Source organism: Scyliorhinus canicula, chromosome 12 (assembly GCF_902713615.1).
Source record: "Scyliorhinus canicula chromosome 12, sScyCan1.1, whole genome shotgun sequence".
NCBI lineage: Eukaryota > Metazoa > Chordata > Chondrichthyes > Carcharhiniformes > Scyliorhinidae > Scyliorhinus > Scyliorhinus canicula.
Window position 1 is genome coordinate 120,123,772 of NC_052157.1, and position 16,847 is coordinate 120,140,618.

At 48.0% G+C, this 16,847-nt stretch overlaps 1 protein-coding gene across 4 annotated transcripts in view; it reads left to right on the top strand.

Annotated features, from left to right (window-relative positions):
* mettl27 (methyltransferase like 27) overlaps positions 1-16,847 on the top strand; it is a 57,821-nt gene that overhangs the window by 14,125 nt on the left and 26,849 nt on the right. For 3 of the 4 annotated variants that reach the window (XM_038813908.1, XM_038813910.1, XM_038813909.1), the window contains 2 exons: positions 5,275-5,395; positions 6,292-6,420. In XM_038813908.1, the coding sequence (XP_038669836.1) occupies positions 5,275-5,395; positions 6,292-6,420 (250 nt within the window). Of the gene's footprint in view, positions 1-1,880; positions 1,900-5,274; positions 5,396-6,291; positions 6,421-16,847 lie in introns of those variants that run through there. The other variant, XM_038813911.1, reaches the window with a different exon arrangement.

Here is a 16,847-nt window from a genome sequence, read left to right on the forward strand (position 1 = left end):
CTGGAGGTATGAGTTCATTGACTGCATTAGAGATTGCTTCCTGGAACAGTATGTTGGGGAACCAACCAAGGAGGAGGCTTCTTTCGATTTGGTATATGAGGCAGGATTAATTAATGACCTCATAGTTAATGGATCCACTAGGGAGTAGTGACCATAGTACGGTACAATTCAAGATTTAGTTGGGAACGAAAAAATTGAGTCCTACACTAATTAAACAAAGGAAATTACATAGGCTTGAGGTCAGATTTGGCCTGTATAAACTGGGAGGAAGGCTAAAAGATAGGATAATTTTTGAGCAGTGGCAGTTTAAGGAGATACTCAATTCCTCACAAAAATATATCCCAGTGAGGAAGAAAGATGGGAAGAGGGGTATAAAACATCCATGGCTAAACAAGGAGGTCAAGGACATTATAAAGACAAAAGCTAAGTTATATTAGATTGCAAAAGCCAGTGGCAGGCTGGAAGATTGGGAAAATTTCAAACATAAACAAAGGGATGCTTTAAAAAAAAGTAATAAAAGGAGCTAAGGTACATTACAAGGAACAAATTAGCACAGAATATCAAATAGAATAGCAAAAGCTTCTACAGGTACAAAAAAAGGAGAATTTCGCTCAGGTGAATGTTAGCCTCTTGACAGATGAAACTGGTGAGTTAATGGTGGAGAAATAGCAGAGATGTGAAATCAATACTTTGCCTCAGTTTTCCCAGTGGAGGACACGAGTATCATTCCAAAAGGATCAGGAATTCAGAAGTAATATAAAGGGTGGAACTTGGAACAATCAGCATCAATAGGGAAACATACTCAACAAACTCTTGGGATTGAGGGCAGACAAGTCCCCAGGGCCTAATGGCCAACATCCTTGGGTGTTAAAGGAAGTAACAGCAAAAATAATGGATAGTTTGGTTATAATATCCCAAAATTCCATGGACACAGGAAAGGTTCCACTGGATTTGAAAAATGTGAACTTATATCCTTATTCAAAAAAGGAGCAGGGAGGCAGAATGTGGGAAATTACAGACCAGTTAGTTTCACATCTGTTGTTGGAAAATTGTTCCAATCAATTATCAAGGATGTAATATCAGGATATTTGGAAAGCCAAAGCGCTATCCATCAGAGGCAGCATGGTTTTGTGAAGGGCAAATCATGTTTGACTAATTTGCGTGAATTCTTCGAAGATGTAACAAGCAAAGTGGATAATGGGGATCCTGTAGATGTAGTATATCTGGACTTTTGGAAGGCGTTTGATAAGGTACCACACAGAGGGTTAATTTACATAGTGAGATCACATGGGATATGGGGTAATTTATTAGCTTGGATAGAAGACTGGCTGACAGAGAGGAGTGTAGCCACCTAAGATGGACACTGGGCTAACAAAATGGAGAACTGCTAAGACTGTAGGGAGAAAACAGTTTTAGCCAGGACAAGCAGTCTGCAAAGGCTAATTAGCATTCTGCACGTAACGAAACTAGTTTATGGCCAGGTGGAAGATCTCAACCAACGGTGTAAATAGCAAAACGCTTTGCATAGTAATGAGGCAATCCAGATCTGGGCACACACAATAGCAACATTTGGGTTTGAATAGATACTTTGAGTGGACGCCCAGACGAAACGGCACCAGAAGTATCCATTACAAAAGACGCTAGAGACCGCCCCACCCATCGAGAAGAGACCCTCAGATTGGGGGATTTGTAAGACATCGATTGGGAAATAACCCAATCGATACATGGCAGGTAAAGGCCCGCCCCGAAAAGGCACATGGTTTTTCTGTTTTTGTGCTCCGGCTTGGACTGCTGTTTTGCTCCGGCCTCGCTGTCTGTTGTTGCTTGCTGTTTCGACTCCGACTCCAGCCTCCAGATCCTGTCTTCCATCACCAGCCGTTGAGCACCAGCCATCGTTCAGTAAGTGCCAAAACGACGCTCGCTACGTGAACCCGGCATTGCCTATACATTAATCGACTATTAGCGAACAGAAGGTGCAGCCCAGAAAGGAACAAAAGGCCTTGTCCCCTGACCTTGCTGGTTCCCACTTAGATAAGTATTTAGTCGTTTAATAGTAGGAATAGGTATTAGTCTTTAGCGTATGCATGCGTATTTATTATATTTGTATAATAAATATTGATCGTTTGAACTTTCTAATCGGTGTATAGTTTTATTACTTTGAACCTGACCTTGAAATACTTGTGAGGTGTCTAGATACGGCACCTGGCGACTCCGAGCTGAAAATACACACACAGAGCTGTAGCAGTGTTAAGCACACGGCCTTTAAACGGAGGTGTGTTAATACACTCCAATAAACGCGTAATACACTCAAGTAAAACGTGCAACAGGAGACAGAGTCAGGATAAATGGGCCTTTTTCTGGATGGCAAGATGTAACTAGTGGGGTGCCACAGGGTTCGGTCCTTGGGCCGAGCTATTTACAGTCTATATTACCGACTTGGATACAGGGATAGAAGGTTCTATAGCCAAATTCGCAAGTGACATAAAAATAGGTGGGACAGTAAGTTGCAATGAGGAAATAAGAACCTTAAAAAGGTAAATAGATAGGTTACGAGAATGGGCCAAAATATAGCAGATGGAGTTTAATGTGGATAAATGTGAGATTGTGCATTTTGATCGAAAAAATGGAAAGGCAACTTATTATCTAAATGGGGAGAGACGTTGGGGTGATCCGATGCAGAGGGATCTAGGTGTCCTTGTGCACGAGTTGCAGAAAACGAGCATTCAGGTGCAGCAGATAATAAGGAAAGCAATGGAATGTTGACATTTATAGCAAAAGGAATTGAGTATAAAGGTAAGGAAGTATTGTGGCAACCAAACAAGACATTGGTAAGACCACACCTGGAGTATTGTGCAGAGTTTTGGTCTCCTTATTTGAGGAAAGATGTAGTGGCATTGGAGGTGGTTCAGAGGAGGTTCACTGGACTGATTCCAGAGATGGGTTTAATGTATGAGGAGAAATTGAACAGTTTAGACCTGTACATTCTAGAGTTTAGAAGAATGAGGGGATATCATATTGAGGTATACAAGATGCTAAAAGGTATGGATAAAGTAGATGTGGAGCAGATGCTTCCTCTTGTGGGGCATTCTAAAACGAGAGGTCATAATCTTAGAATTAGAACATAAAGGGCATCACGGTGGCACAGTGGTTAACATTGCTACCTATGGCGCTGAGGACCCGGGTTTGAATCCTGGCCCTGGGTCACTGTCCGTGTGGAGTTTGCACATTCTCCCCGTGTCTGCGTGGGTTTCGCCCCCACAACCCAAAGATGTGCAGGTTAGGTGAATTGGCAACGCTAAATTGCCCCTTAATTGGAAAAAATAATTGGGTACTCTAAATTTAAAAAAAAACAAAAAAAAAAGAATTAGAACATAGAACATACAGTGCAGAAGGAGGCAATTCGGCCCATCGAGTCTGCGCTGACTCACATTAAGCCCTCACTTCCACCCTATCCCCGTAACCCAATAACCCCTCCCAACCCTTTTTGAACACGAAGGGCAATTTAACATGGCCAATCCACCTAACCGGCACGTCTTTGTGGGATGAAACTGGAGCACCCGGAGGAAACCCACGCAGACACGGGGAGAACGTGCAGACTCCACGCAGACAGTGACCCAGCGGGGAATCGAACCTGGGACCCTGGCGCTGTGAAGCCACAGTGCTATCCACTTGTGCTACCGTGCTGCCCAATTAGGTTGAGGAGAAACTACTTCTCTTCTCCCAAAGGGTTGTGAATCTGTGGAATTCGCTACCCAGAGTGCGGTGGATGCAGGGACAGTGAGTAAATTTAAGGATGAGTTAGTCAAGGTCCCCGGTTCGATTCCTGGCTTGGGTTACTGTCTCTGCAGAGTCTGCACGGTGTCAGCATTGGTGTCCTCCGGGTGCCGGATCCGGTTTCCTCCCACAAGTCCCAAAAGACGCGCTTGTTAGGTGAATTAGACATTCTGAATTCTCACTCTGTACCTGAACAGGTGACGGAATGTGGCAACTAGGGGATTTTCACAGTAACTTCATTGCAGTGTTAATGTAAGCCGACTTGTAACACCAATAAAGAATAAAGGAAAGATATTTAATTTTGGGAGGCAGTTAATCACCTCCAATGGGAAAACTATTTGCACTCCACTCTTTTTTTTAAAACTGAAAACACACAGCCTACAATTAATTTTATGAAATTTAAACTAATACCAAATTCATTAATTATTTACAACTCTTTCAAATGTGTCTCATTCAGAGCTCTATCTAGTTAACAGATCTTCCAAAAATCAGATCAGAATAAAATGGAAAAAGCCATTGATGCTGACTCAATGGGCCGAGTGGCCTCCTTCTGCACTGTCGGGGTTCTATGGGATGTGGACATCCCCATGTTGGCTCGACCAACATTTATTGCCCATCCCTGGTTACCTGTGATAAATTGGTGGTGAGCTGCCTTCTTGAACCACTTAAGTCCATGTGGACAACGTGCATCCACAGTGCTGTTAGGGAGGGAGTGCTAGGAATTTGACACAGCAATGAAGGAACAGCAATGTAGTTCCGAGTCAGGATGGTTTATGGTTTGGAACGAAACGTCCAGGTGATGGTGTTCCTTTGTGTCTGCTGTCTGTATCCTCGATGATGGTATTGGTTGTGGGTTTGGAAGGTGCTGCCTAAGGAATCTTTGTGAGTTCCTGGAATGCATCTTGCAGATGGTACACATTGCTGCCACTTTTAATGAGGGAGTGAATGTTTGTGAGAAGGGGTGCCAATACTTTGTTCTAGATGGTGTTGAGCTGCTTGAAATGCCTGGGTTATGTGTTAATTAGTCATTTTGCCATTAAGTCTTTGTTTTGCTACAGTATGTTGAAATGGATAGTATTTGCTTCTGTTTAGTTTGTACTACAAAAGTACTTGTTTTCCAAATGCACATTTTTCTGTTTTTTAATTCCATTTTGTATAAATCCAAACTATTTTGGAAATAATTGTGGTTTTAAGAGTTATTGTTTGCTTTTACTTAATTGGATTAGTTCTTGTGTCAAGAATAAATGCTATTCAGAAGTATATTTATTTAAAGTTCATGTTATTTTAGATATTTTAAATAAAATTATTTAAAGATGAATAGGTTTTGACCACAGCTCAGTCTATTTTCCATCAATTTCAGTGCAAAATGATATGTATTTAACAGTTGTGACAGTGTTTTCAGTGGGTGCATAACCTAGTTTCAAAGAAATGAAATTGTTACTCAGTTCACGAAAGGTGAAATGAAGGAATAGTTTCTGAGCAGCTCTGTTTTGTTTCCAGGATGGAAGACAATCCAAGAACATTTGCAGATGTTCAGAAAACTGTTCTCTCCTGTCATAAAGAGTCCACAAGTGAAGACAAAATGTCCTTTTATGATAGCTGGTCTGAACTCTATGAAGAGGTAATCGAACAAGGGAACTGTGTGACCTATCAAGAAAGGGAATTATAAAAATGGAAGAAACAGGGACAGGACATTGCCATTCAGCCCCTTGAGCCTGCTTCCGTCCTGTAAGATCGTGGGTAATCTTTTACCTCGGCTTTGCCATCCCATATTATCCATTTATCCCTTGATTCCCTTATATACACTGGCTGAGTATCCAAAACTCTGTGATGGAGAATCCTATTGATTCACAACCTTGCTCCTCGTCTCAGTCTTAAATGGCCAACCCCTTATTTTGAGACTTTGACACTTAGTTCCAAATTCTCCAGTTAGGGGAAGCATCGTCCCGGTATCTACTCTATCAAGCCCCTTGAGAATTATACATGTTTCAGTGAGATCTCTAATATATAGACATAGTTCACTCAATCTCTCATAGGACAATCCACTCATCCCAGGAATTAATCTAGTGAACCTTTGCTCCACTTAACACAAGTGTATCCTTCCCCCTAAGCAAATGTATCCCTCCTTAGTAAGGAGACCAAAGTTATATATGATACTCCAGATGTGATCTCATCCTGTGTCAAAAAGGATAGTTACATGTATCTCTGAGTTTTATAACATGAGTATCAGGGTAGAGAAAGTAAACCTGAAAAATGGAAAACCTGTTTGTTGTTATGAAGGACAAATTTTGGGCATATATAGAGATATTCCTAGAATGGAATTAACATAAATCGTTTGTTAGAAAAGATGTTTATGAATAGGACTCTGCTGATGTAAGAAATAGGTAGCTCCCATAATGGACAGATGATAACTTTTATATTCTGAAAGGCTGAGAATATATTAACTGAATGACTGCCTTCATCTGAATAATATGTTGTTCAAATTCCTGGCTGCTTTTTCAATTGTTTTTGCTGCAGGATGTGATGTTTCTGGATTATCGTGCTCCTCTATTGGCCGCAGAAAGTCTAGCAGCAGTAATGCGTGAAAACCGTGACCAAGCACTGGTCCTGGACGTAGCCTGTGGAACAGGATTAGTTGCTCTACAGGTTGTTAAATTGTCATTATTATGGAGCAATTCTTCAGTTCTTACCTTATTTTGGGGGTGTTAAAATCTGGGTTGCTCCTGATTTTCAATGCAAGTTAAACCTGTAATATAGATCACAGGTTTTCAAACTAGGGCACTCAGATGGCAGGAAGAGTTCCTGAGGCATTGGGTTTCTTACTTTATACGTGTTGACTAATTAACATCCTGGCAGAGACCAGTTGCAGTAAAATAAGTATACTTAACCAATTACATCATCACATCTACCCCTCTCAAACCATGCCATTCCATCCTTCCTGCAAAACATTTGCAGTCAAATTAGTATACTTGACCAATTCTGTCACCCATTACTCCCATAATCATTCTATCCTTCACATGCCTGTCAATTCATGTTATGTGTATATATAACATGCCTTTATTTTAATCTGCATACAATTCCCCTGTCCCATCATCCCTGTGTTCATCAGCATTGGCATCACATACATCAAATTATTGATTTCAGAATTCTTATACTCCTGTTCAAATCCTTCCATCACTTCTAGTTTCTTTATCTCCATAACCTCCTCCTGTCCTACAAGAACTCTGCATTCTTTCAACTATTTCCCCATTCACTTTAGCCCCGCATTAGCGGCTATGCCTTGAACATTATAGGCCCTATGTTCTGCAATCCCATCCCTGAACTTGGCCACCTCATTCCCTTCATTAAAGACTCTTTTAGTCACTGAGTCTTGATTTCCCTTATTTGTCAGTTTGAGCTCCTTTGAAGCCGATTGGAACATTTCCCTATGATAAAGCACTATGTTAATGTAATTTATTATGCAGTTGTTTTTTTTTTAAACAGACAATTTTATGGAGGTATTTTTTGGCATTGTGAACAGTAACAATATACATTGGTGTGCAAATACCAGTTACAGAAAACAAATAACAGTTCCTCTCTCGCAAATAGACCCGCCTATTCTTCCCCCACTGACGATTAGTTCCCCGCGAAGAAGTCGATGAATGGTTGCCACCTCCGGGCGAACCCCGATAGTGATCCTCGTAAGGCGAACTTGATTTTTTTCCAAGCCGAGAAATTATGCCATCTCTGACAGCCATACTTCGGTCTTCAGGGGCTTTGAGTTCCTCCAGGCCAACAGTATTCGTCGCAGGGCTATCAGGGAAGCAAAGGCCACAACACCGGTCTCTATCCCCTCCTGGACTCCCGGGTCCTCCGACACCCCAAAAATCGTCACCTCTGGACTCATCGCCACCCTTATTTTCAGTACCCGGGATATGACGTCTGCATTTCCCTGCCAGTATCCTCTGAGTTGTGGACATGGTTCGCTGGTCCTCCCCGACATGTAGCACACTTGTCCTCCAGCCCAAAGAATTTGCTCATCTGGGCTACCGTCATGTGAGCCCGGGAGCTACCATGAACTGAATCAGATCGAGCCTGGCACATGTTGCTAGTTGCATTTACCCTCCTCAGAGCGTCTGCCCATACACCTCCCTCCAACTCCCCACCAAGCTTCTCCTCCCATTTGAGTTTCAGTTCCTCGGTCGCTGTGTCCTCCGCTCCCATAGCTCCTTATAAATATCTGAGACTCTCCCCTCTTCTACCTCACCCCTGGAAACTACCCTGTCCCGGATCCCCCTTGGAGGAAGGCGTGGAAAGGACGGGACCTGTCTGCGTACGAAATCCCGCACCTGCAAGTACTGAAAGTCATTCCCCCTCGCCAGCCCAAACTTCTCCAGCGCCCTCATGTTCGCGAAGCTCCCTTCCAGGAACAAGCCCATCCTTCCCACCTCCGCCATGCTCGAAACCCGCCGTCTATCTTCCCCGGGACAAACCGGTGGTTGTCACATATTGGGGACCAGACCGACGGTCCCACTTCCTCCGCATGCTTCCTCCACTTGCCCCAAATCCGCAGAGCCGCCACCACTATAGGGCTGGTGGAGTATCTGGCCGGCGGGAGCGGCAGAGGAGCCGTGACCAGGGCTGCCAAGCTGGTGCCCCTGCACAAAGCAACCTCCACCCACTCCCAAACCGACCCCATACCCACCATCCATTTCATTATCATGGCTATGTTAGCCGCCCAGTAGTAGTTGCTGAGGTTCGGCAACGCCAGTCCCCCCTCGCTACGGTTCCATTCCAGCATCCCCTCTTTCCCGTGGGGACCTCCCCGCCCAAACAAATCCCAGGATGATTTTATTGATTCTTTTAAAGAATGAAAATAGGGAGACACTGAAAAATAAACAGGAATCTCGGGAGGATCGTCATCTTCACCGTCTGTACTCTCCCCGCTAGTGACAGCGGGAGTGCATCCCACCTCCGAAACTCGCTCCTCATTTGCTCCACCAGCCTAGACAAGTTCAACTTATGCATCTTGCCCCAGTCACGGGCCACTTGTATCCCTAAATAGCCAAAACTTTCCCCAACCATTCTAAACGGTAGCTCCCTCAGCCTATTCTCCTGACCCCTCGTCTGCACCACAAACATCTCGCTTTTTGCCATGTTCAACTTGTAGCCCGAAAATCGGCCAAATTCCCCTCTGATTTCCATAATCCCGTCCATCCCTGCCGCTGGATACACATACAAAAGCAGGTCATCCGCGTAGAGCGAGACCTTCCACTCCCTTGCCGCTCTCAGAGCAATTGCCAGCGTTCTATGGCCAACGCAAACAGCGGTGGAGAGAGGGGACATCCCTGTCTAGTCCCGCGGTGTAGTCTAAAATACTCATTTCGTCCTGTTCGTCCTTACATTAGCCTCCGGGCCCAGATATAGCAGTCTAACCCAGTCCACAAAGCCTTCTCCAAACCCAAACCATCCCAGCACCTCCCATAAATAGTCCCACTCCACCCAGTCAAAAGCCTTTTCGGCATCCATTGCCACCACTACCTCCACCTCTCTGCCCTCCGAGGGCATCATAATCGCATTGAGTAGCCTTCTTAGATTGGCTACCAGCTGCCTGCCCTTAACAAACCCCGTTTGGTCCTCCACAATCACGTCTGGTACGCAGTCTTCGATTCTGGACGCCAGGATCTTTTTTTAAAATAAATTTAGTGTACCCAATTATTTTTCCAATTAAGGGGCAATTTAAAGTGGCCAATCCACTTAGCTTGCACATTTTTGGGTTGTGGGGGCGAACCCCACGCAAACACGGGGAGAATGTACAAACTCCACACGGACAGTGACCCAGAGCCGGGATCGAACCTGGGACCTCAGCGCCGTGAGGCTGCAGTGCTAACCCACTGCGCCACCGTGCTGACGATGCCAGGATCTTGGCCAGCAGTTTAGCATCCACATTAATCAGGGAGATTGGCCTATAGTACCCACAAGCTTCCGGATCTTTATCCCATTTTAATATCAGCGAGATGGTGGCTTGTGACATCATCGGGGGTAGCACCCCATTGTCCCTCGCCTCGTTAAAACACGCTAACCAGCACCGGCCCTACTATCCCCGAGAACGTTTTGTAGAACTCCATTGGATACCCATCCGGCCCTGGGGCTTTACTCGACTGCATGGCCTTCAGGCCGCCTATTACTTCAGCTCTAATCGGGGCCCCCAGCCCCTCCACCACCCTCCTGCCCACCTTTGGGAAGGTCAGCCCATCTAAGAAGCCCCTCATCCCCTCCGGCCCCGTGGGAGTTCCGAGGTATACAGCTTGCTGTAGAAGTCCCTGAATACCCTGTTCAATCCTGCCGGGTCTCCAACCCGGTTCCCTGCCCCGTCCACTACCGTCCCTATTTTCCTGGCCGCCTCCCTCTTCCAAAGTTGCTGTGCAAGCTTTCTGCTGGCTTTCTCCCCATACTCATACACCGTGCCCCTGGCCTTTCTGAGTGAATAGGCTCTACGGCCTTCCCAGTGAATAGCGCCCCCAGCTCCGCCTGCAGTCTCCGTCGTTTCCTAAGTAGCTCTGCCCTCGGTGAGTCTGCATATTCCCTATCCGTCCGTATCATCTCCTGCACCAGTCTGTCCATCTCTGCCCTGTCCGTTTTGTCCCTGTGGGCTCGGATTGAGATCAGTTCCCCTCTCACCACCGTCTTCAGCGCCTCCCAGAGCACCGCTGCTGAGACTTCCCCTGTATCGTTGATCTGCAGGTAGTCCTGCATGCATTTCCCCACTCTCACACACCCTCTCATCTGCCAACAATCCCACCTCTAACCTCCATTGTGGCCGCTGATCACTTTCTTTGCAGATATTGACTGGAAAAGATATAGTTCGAGTACATTAGATGGGTCGTTCTTTGTACAATGTGTGCAGGAGGGTTTCCTGACACAATATGTTGACAGGCCAACAAGAGGCGAGGCCACATTGGATTTGGTTTTGGGTAATGAACCAGGCCAGGTGTTAGATCTGGAGGTAGGTGAGCACTTTGGAAACAGTGACCACAATTCGGTGACCTTTACATTAGTGATGGAAAGGAATAAGTATACCCCGCAGGGCAAGAGTTATAGCTGGGGGAAGGGCAATTATGATGCCATTAGACATGACTTAGGATGTGTTGGTTGGAGAAGTAGGCTGCAAGGGTTGGGCACACTGGATATGTGGAGCTTGTTCAAGGAACAGCTATTGCATGTTCTTGATAAGTACGTACCAGTCAGGCAGGGAGGAAGGGGTCGAGCGAGGGAACCGTGGTTTACCAAAGAAGTGGAATCTCTTGTTAAGAGGAAGAAGGAGGCCTATGTGAAGATGAGGCATGAAGTTTCAGTTGGGGCGCTTGATAGTTACAAGGAAGCGAGGAAGGATCTAAAGAGAGAGCTGAGACGAGCAAGGAGGGGACATGAGAAGTCTTTGGCAGGTAGGATCAAGGAAAACCCAAAAGCTTTCTTTAGGTATGTCAGGAATAAAAGAATGACTAGGGTAAGAGTAGGGCCAGTCAAGGACAGTGGTGGGAAGTTGTGTGTGGAGGCTGAGGAGATAAGCAAGATACTAAATGAATACTTTTCGTCAGTATTCACTCAAGAAAAAGATAATATTGTGGAGGAGAATGCTGAGACCCAGGCTATTAGAATAGATGGCATTGAGGTGCGTAGGGAAGAAGTGTTGGCAATTCTGGACAAGGTGAAAATAGATAAGTCCCCGGGGCCGGATGGGATTTATCCTAGGATTCTCTGGGAAGCCAGGGAAGAGATTGCTGAGCCTTTGGCTTTGATTTTTAGGTCATCATTGGCTACAGGAATAGTGCCAGAGGACTGGAGGATAGAAAATGTGGTCCCTTTGTTCAAGAAGGGGAGTAGAGATAACCCCGGTAACTATAGGCCGGTGAGCCTAACGTCTGTGGTGGGTAAGGTCTTGGAGAGGATTATAAAAGATACGATTTATAATCATCTAGATAGGAATAATATGATTAGGGATAGTCAGCATGGTTTTGTGAAGGGTAGGTCATGCCTCACAAACCTTATCGAGTTCTTTGAGAAGGTGACTGAACAGGTAGACAAGGGTAGAGCAGTTGATGTGGTGTATATGGATTTCAGTAAAGCGTTTGATAAGGTTCCCCACGGTCGGCTATTGCAGAAAATACGGAGGCTGGGGATTGAGGGTGATTTAGAGATGTGGATCAGAAATTGGCTAGTTGAGAGAGTGGTAGTTGATGGGAAATGTTCAGAATGGAGTTCAGTTACGAGTGGCGTACCACAAGGATCTGTTCTGGGGCTGTTGCTGTTTGTCATTTTTATAAATGACCTAGAGGAGGGCGCAGAAGGATGGGTGAGTAAATTTGCAGACGACACTAAAGTCGGTGGAGTTGTAGACAGTGCGGAAGGATGTTGCAGGTTACAGAGGGACATAGATAAGCTGCAGAGCTGGGCTGAGAGGTGGCAAATGGAGTTTAATGTGGAGAAGTGTGAGGTGATTCACTTTGGAAAGAATAACAGGAATGCGGAATATTTGGCTAATGGTAAAATTCTTGGTAGTGTGGATGAGCAGAGGGATCTCGGTGTCCATGTACATAGATCCCTGAAAGTTGCCACCCAGGTTGATAGGGTTGTGAAGAAGGCCTATGGTGTGTTGGCCTTTATTGGTAGAGGGATTGAGTTCCGGAGCCATGAGGTCATGTTGCAGTTGTACAAAACTCTAGTACGGCCGCATTTGGAGTATTGCGTACAGATCTGGTCGCCTCATTATAGGAAGGACGTGGAAGCTTTGGAACGGGTGCAGAGGAGATTTACCAGGATGTTGCCTGGTATGGAGGGAAAATCTTATGAGGAAAGGCTGATGGACTTGAGGTTGTTTTCGTTAGAGAGAAGAAGGTTAAGAGGTGACTTAATAGAGGCATACAAAATGATCAGAGGGTTAGATAGGGTGGACAGCGAGAGCCTTCTCCCGCGGATGGGGGTGGCTAGCACGAGGGGACATAGCCTTAAATTGAGGGGTAATAGATATAGGACAGAGGTCAGAGGTGGGTTTTTTACGCAAAGAGTGGTGAGGCCGTGGAATGCCCTACCTGCAACAGTAGTGAACTCGCCAACATTGAGGGCATTTAAAAGTTTATTGGATAAGCATATGGATGATAAGGGCATAGTGTAGGTTAGATGGCCTTTAGTTTTTTTTTCCATGTCGGTGCAACATCGAGGGCCGAAGGGCCTGTACTGCGCTGTATCGTTCTATGTTCTATCTGCAGGTCGACCCAATGTGGAGCATGGTCTGAAATAGTGATCGCCGAGTATTCTGTATCCCTCACCCTCGCCAAAAAGTTCCTACTCATAATAAAGAAGTCAATACGAGAATAAACCTTGTGAACATGTGAATAGAATGAGAACTCCTTCCCCGTTGGCCGGCTGATTCTCCAGGGGTCTACCCCCAATTTGTTCCATGAACCCTCTCAGCCGGGACCCTATCCGTTCTGGAGCACGACCGGTCCAGGTCGGGATCGAGGACTGTATTAAAGTCCCCACCCATGATCAACGTGTGTGAGGCACTCTCAATTACGACACGAAAGTTAGGTCAGTAATCAAAGGCTTTAATAAGCAGTGAACAATGGCAGCCTCCATGAGAAGTGTGCTCGCAAAATGGAGTCTCATCTTAAGTACTGTTTCCCAGGGGGCGTAGCCAGAGGCGGAGTCCCCCAGGGTTCCAAGCCTCTTAAAGGGGCAATGTATTCCGATCATCACAAGCCTCTTAAAGGGGCAAGGTATTCCGATCATCACATTCACCCCCTGTTTAAAAAAAAACATAGTCCGTCGGGGATGAAGTGTTTTTAAATTATAAGTTCAGTCTTTGTGGTGGTCTGATAGTCCGTGCTGACTTTCGCCGCTCCGGTGGTGGCGCCGTGGATGCGGTCGGTTCCGATGGTGGTCTATCTGGGAGCACGGTTGACTGAAGCTTTGTCCGCCTTGGAGAGGGGGGGGGTATCAGGAGTGATTAGGGTGGTCGGTGTCGGCTGGGGGGCAGGGGGCGCTATGGAGGGCGCGCTGTCGAAGTCGGCGTTCGGTTTAGGGCATGGAGCGTCGGTAGAAGGGGGGGGGTCGGTGGGAGGATCGGTGGAGTCGGTGGGAGAGCCAGCGGGTGCCAGGTCTCGCAGGGAGACAGTATCCTGCCAGCCATCGGGGTGCTCGACGTAGGCATAACGAGGGTTTGCGTGCAGCAGGTGGACCCTCTCGACTATGGGATCCGTTTTATGGCTCCTCACATGCCTCCGGAGTAGGACTGGACCCGGAGTCGTCAGCCAGGGTGGAAGCGAGACTCCAGAGGTGGACTTCCTGGGGAAGACAAACAAACGATTGTGAGGGGTCTCGTTCGTGGCCGTACAGAGGAGCGACCTAATGGAGTGCAGGGCATCGGGTAGGACCTCCTGCCAGCGGGCGATAGGGAGACTCCTTGACCGTAGGGCTAGGAGGACAGCCTTCCAAACTGTCGCGTTCTCCCTCTCCACTTGCCCGTTTCCCCGCGGGTTATAGCTCATCGTCCTGCTCGAGGCGATGCCCTTGCTGAGCAGGTACCGACGCAGCTCATCGCTCATGAACGATGTACCCCGGTCGCTGTGGATATAAGCGGGGAAACCAAACAGAGCAAAGATGCTGCGCAGTGCCTTGATCACGGAGGCCGAGGTAGTATCGGGGCAGGGGACAGCAAAAGGGAAGCGGGAGAATTCATCGATGACGGTGAGGAAATAGATGTTGCGGTTGTTGGACGGGAGAGGCCCTTTGAAGTCCACGCTTAGTCGCTCAAAGGGCCCAGAGGCTTTTATCAGGTGGGCCTTGTCTGGTCGATAGAACTGTGGTTTGCATTCTGCACAGATCTGGCATGCCTTAGTCATGGTCTTGACCTCCCCTGTGGAGTAGGGCAGGTTGCGGGACTTGATGAAGTGGGCAAGCCGGGTGACCCTCGGGTGGCAGAGGTCATCGTGGATGGCTCTCAGGCGGTCCAATTGCGCGTTGGCGCACGTGCCACGAGACAGGGCATCTGGGGACTCGTTGAGCTTCCCCGGGCGATATTTAATATCGTACGTATAGGTGGAGAGCTCTATTCTCCACCTCAGAATCTTGTCGTTCTTTATTTTGCCCCGTTGTGCGTTATCGAACATAAAGGCGACCGACCGTTGGTCGGTGATGAGGGTGAACCTCCTACCAGCTAGGTAGTGCCTCCAGTGTCGCACGGCCTCCACTATGGCTTGTGCCTCCTTCTCGACTGCAGAGTGTCGAATTTCCGAGGCGTTGAGGGTTCGGGAGAAGAACGCTACTGGTCTGCCCGCTTGGTTGAGGGTAGCAGCCAGGGCGACGTCTGATGCATCGCTTTCTATTTGAAAGGGGATGGCTTCGTCCACCGCGTGCATGGCGGCCTTGATGATGCCGGCCTTGATACGGTTGAAAGCCGACTGGGCCTCATCCGTCAGAGGAAAAACCGTGGTCTTAATGAGTGGCCGGGCTTTGTCCCCATATCTGGGGACCCACTGGGCGTAATAGGAGAAAAGCCCCAAGCACCGTTTGAGTGCCTTGAGGCTACGGGGGAGGGGGAATTCCTTAAGGGGACGCATGCGGTCGGGGTCCGGGCCTAGGACCCCGTTCTCCACGACGTAGCCGAGGATGGCGAGCCGGGTTGTGTGGAACACGCATTTCTCTTTGTTGTAGGTGAGGTTGAGGGCCCGGGCAGTCTGGAGGAACTTCCTCAGGTTTGCGTCGTGGTCCTGCTGGTCATGGCCGCAGATGGTGACGTTGTCCAAGTACGGGAAGGTCGCCCGTAAGCCGTTCTGGTCCACCATTTGATCCATCGCCCTCTGGAAAACGGAGACTCCGTTTGTAACACCAAAGGGTACCCTGAGGAAGTGAAACAGCTGACCGGCTGCTTCAAAAGCCGTGTAGGGGCGGTCCTCTGAGCGAATAGGGAGTTGGTGGTAGGCCGATTTGAGGTCAACCGTGGAGAATACCCGATACTGGGCAATTTGGGTCACCATTTCAGCTATTCGGGGAAGTGGGTACGCATCGAGTTGTGTGAAGCGGTTATTGTCTGGCTATAATCCACAACCATGCGTTGCTTTTCCCCGGAGCGGACTACTAATACCTGGGCCCTCCAAGGGCTGTTGCTGGCCTCTATGACCCCCTCTTTTAGTAGCCGCTGAACCTCCGACTTGATGAAAGTCAAGTCTTGGGTACTGTCCCGGCGACTCTTGGTGGCGATGGGCTTACAGTCGGGAGTGAGGTTCGCGAAGAGGCGGGGTGGCGCAACTTTGAGTGTCGCCAGGCTGCAGACTGTGAGTGGGGGCAGGGGTCCGCCGAACTTCAGTGTCAGGCTCCGGTGGCTGCACTGAAAGTCGAGGCCAAGCAGCAGGGGGGCGCAGAGTTGAGGAAAAATGTACAGTTTAAAACGGGAGTATTTCGCGCCTTGAATTGTGAGGTCAGCGTCACAATACCCTGTGATTTGAACCAAATGGGACCCTGAGGCGAGGGCGATAGTTTGGGAGGCGGGATGGGTGCGCAGGGAGCAGCGCCTTACCGTGTCTGGGTGGATAAAGCTCTCCGTGCTCCCGGAGTCGAACAGGCAGGGAGTGTCTTGGCCGTTGATTCGCACCCGCATCATCGAGTTTCGCAGGTGTTTTGGCCGTGATTGATCAAGCGTGATTGCTCCTAGGTGCGGGCCGTCAGAGTCGGACTCACAAAATGGCCGCCCGGAGTCACAAGATGGCCGCCGGTCGCACGTGTCGGGTTTCGAAGATGGCCGCCGCCAAGATGGCCGCTCCCATGACTCGCACGAGGTCGATGACGCGTCAGAAGTGGGCGTGTCTGGCCGCAGTGCAGCCGCGTTGCGGGGTCTGTGAGGCCGGGAGCTTGATTTCTGGGCCCGGTGAGACTTTTGTTTGTGGCCTTTGGGCCCAGCCAGGCAGACTTTCGCGAAGTGCCCTTTCTTCCCGCAGTCGTTGCAGGTCGCGGATCGGGCCGGACAACGCTGACGTGGGTGCTGGCCTTGCCCACAGAAATAGCATGGGGAGCCCCCGGAGTGAGTGGATCGACGCGCG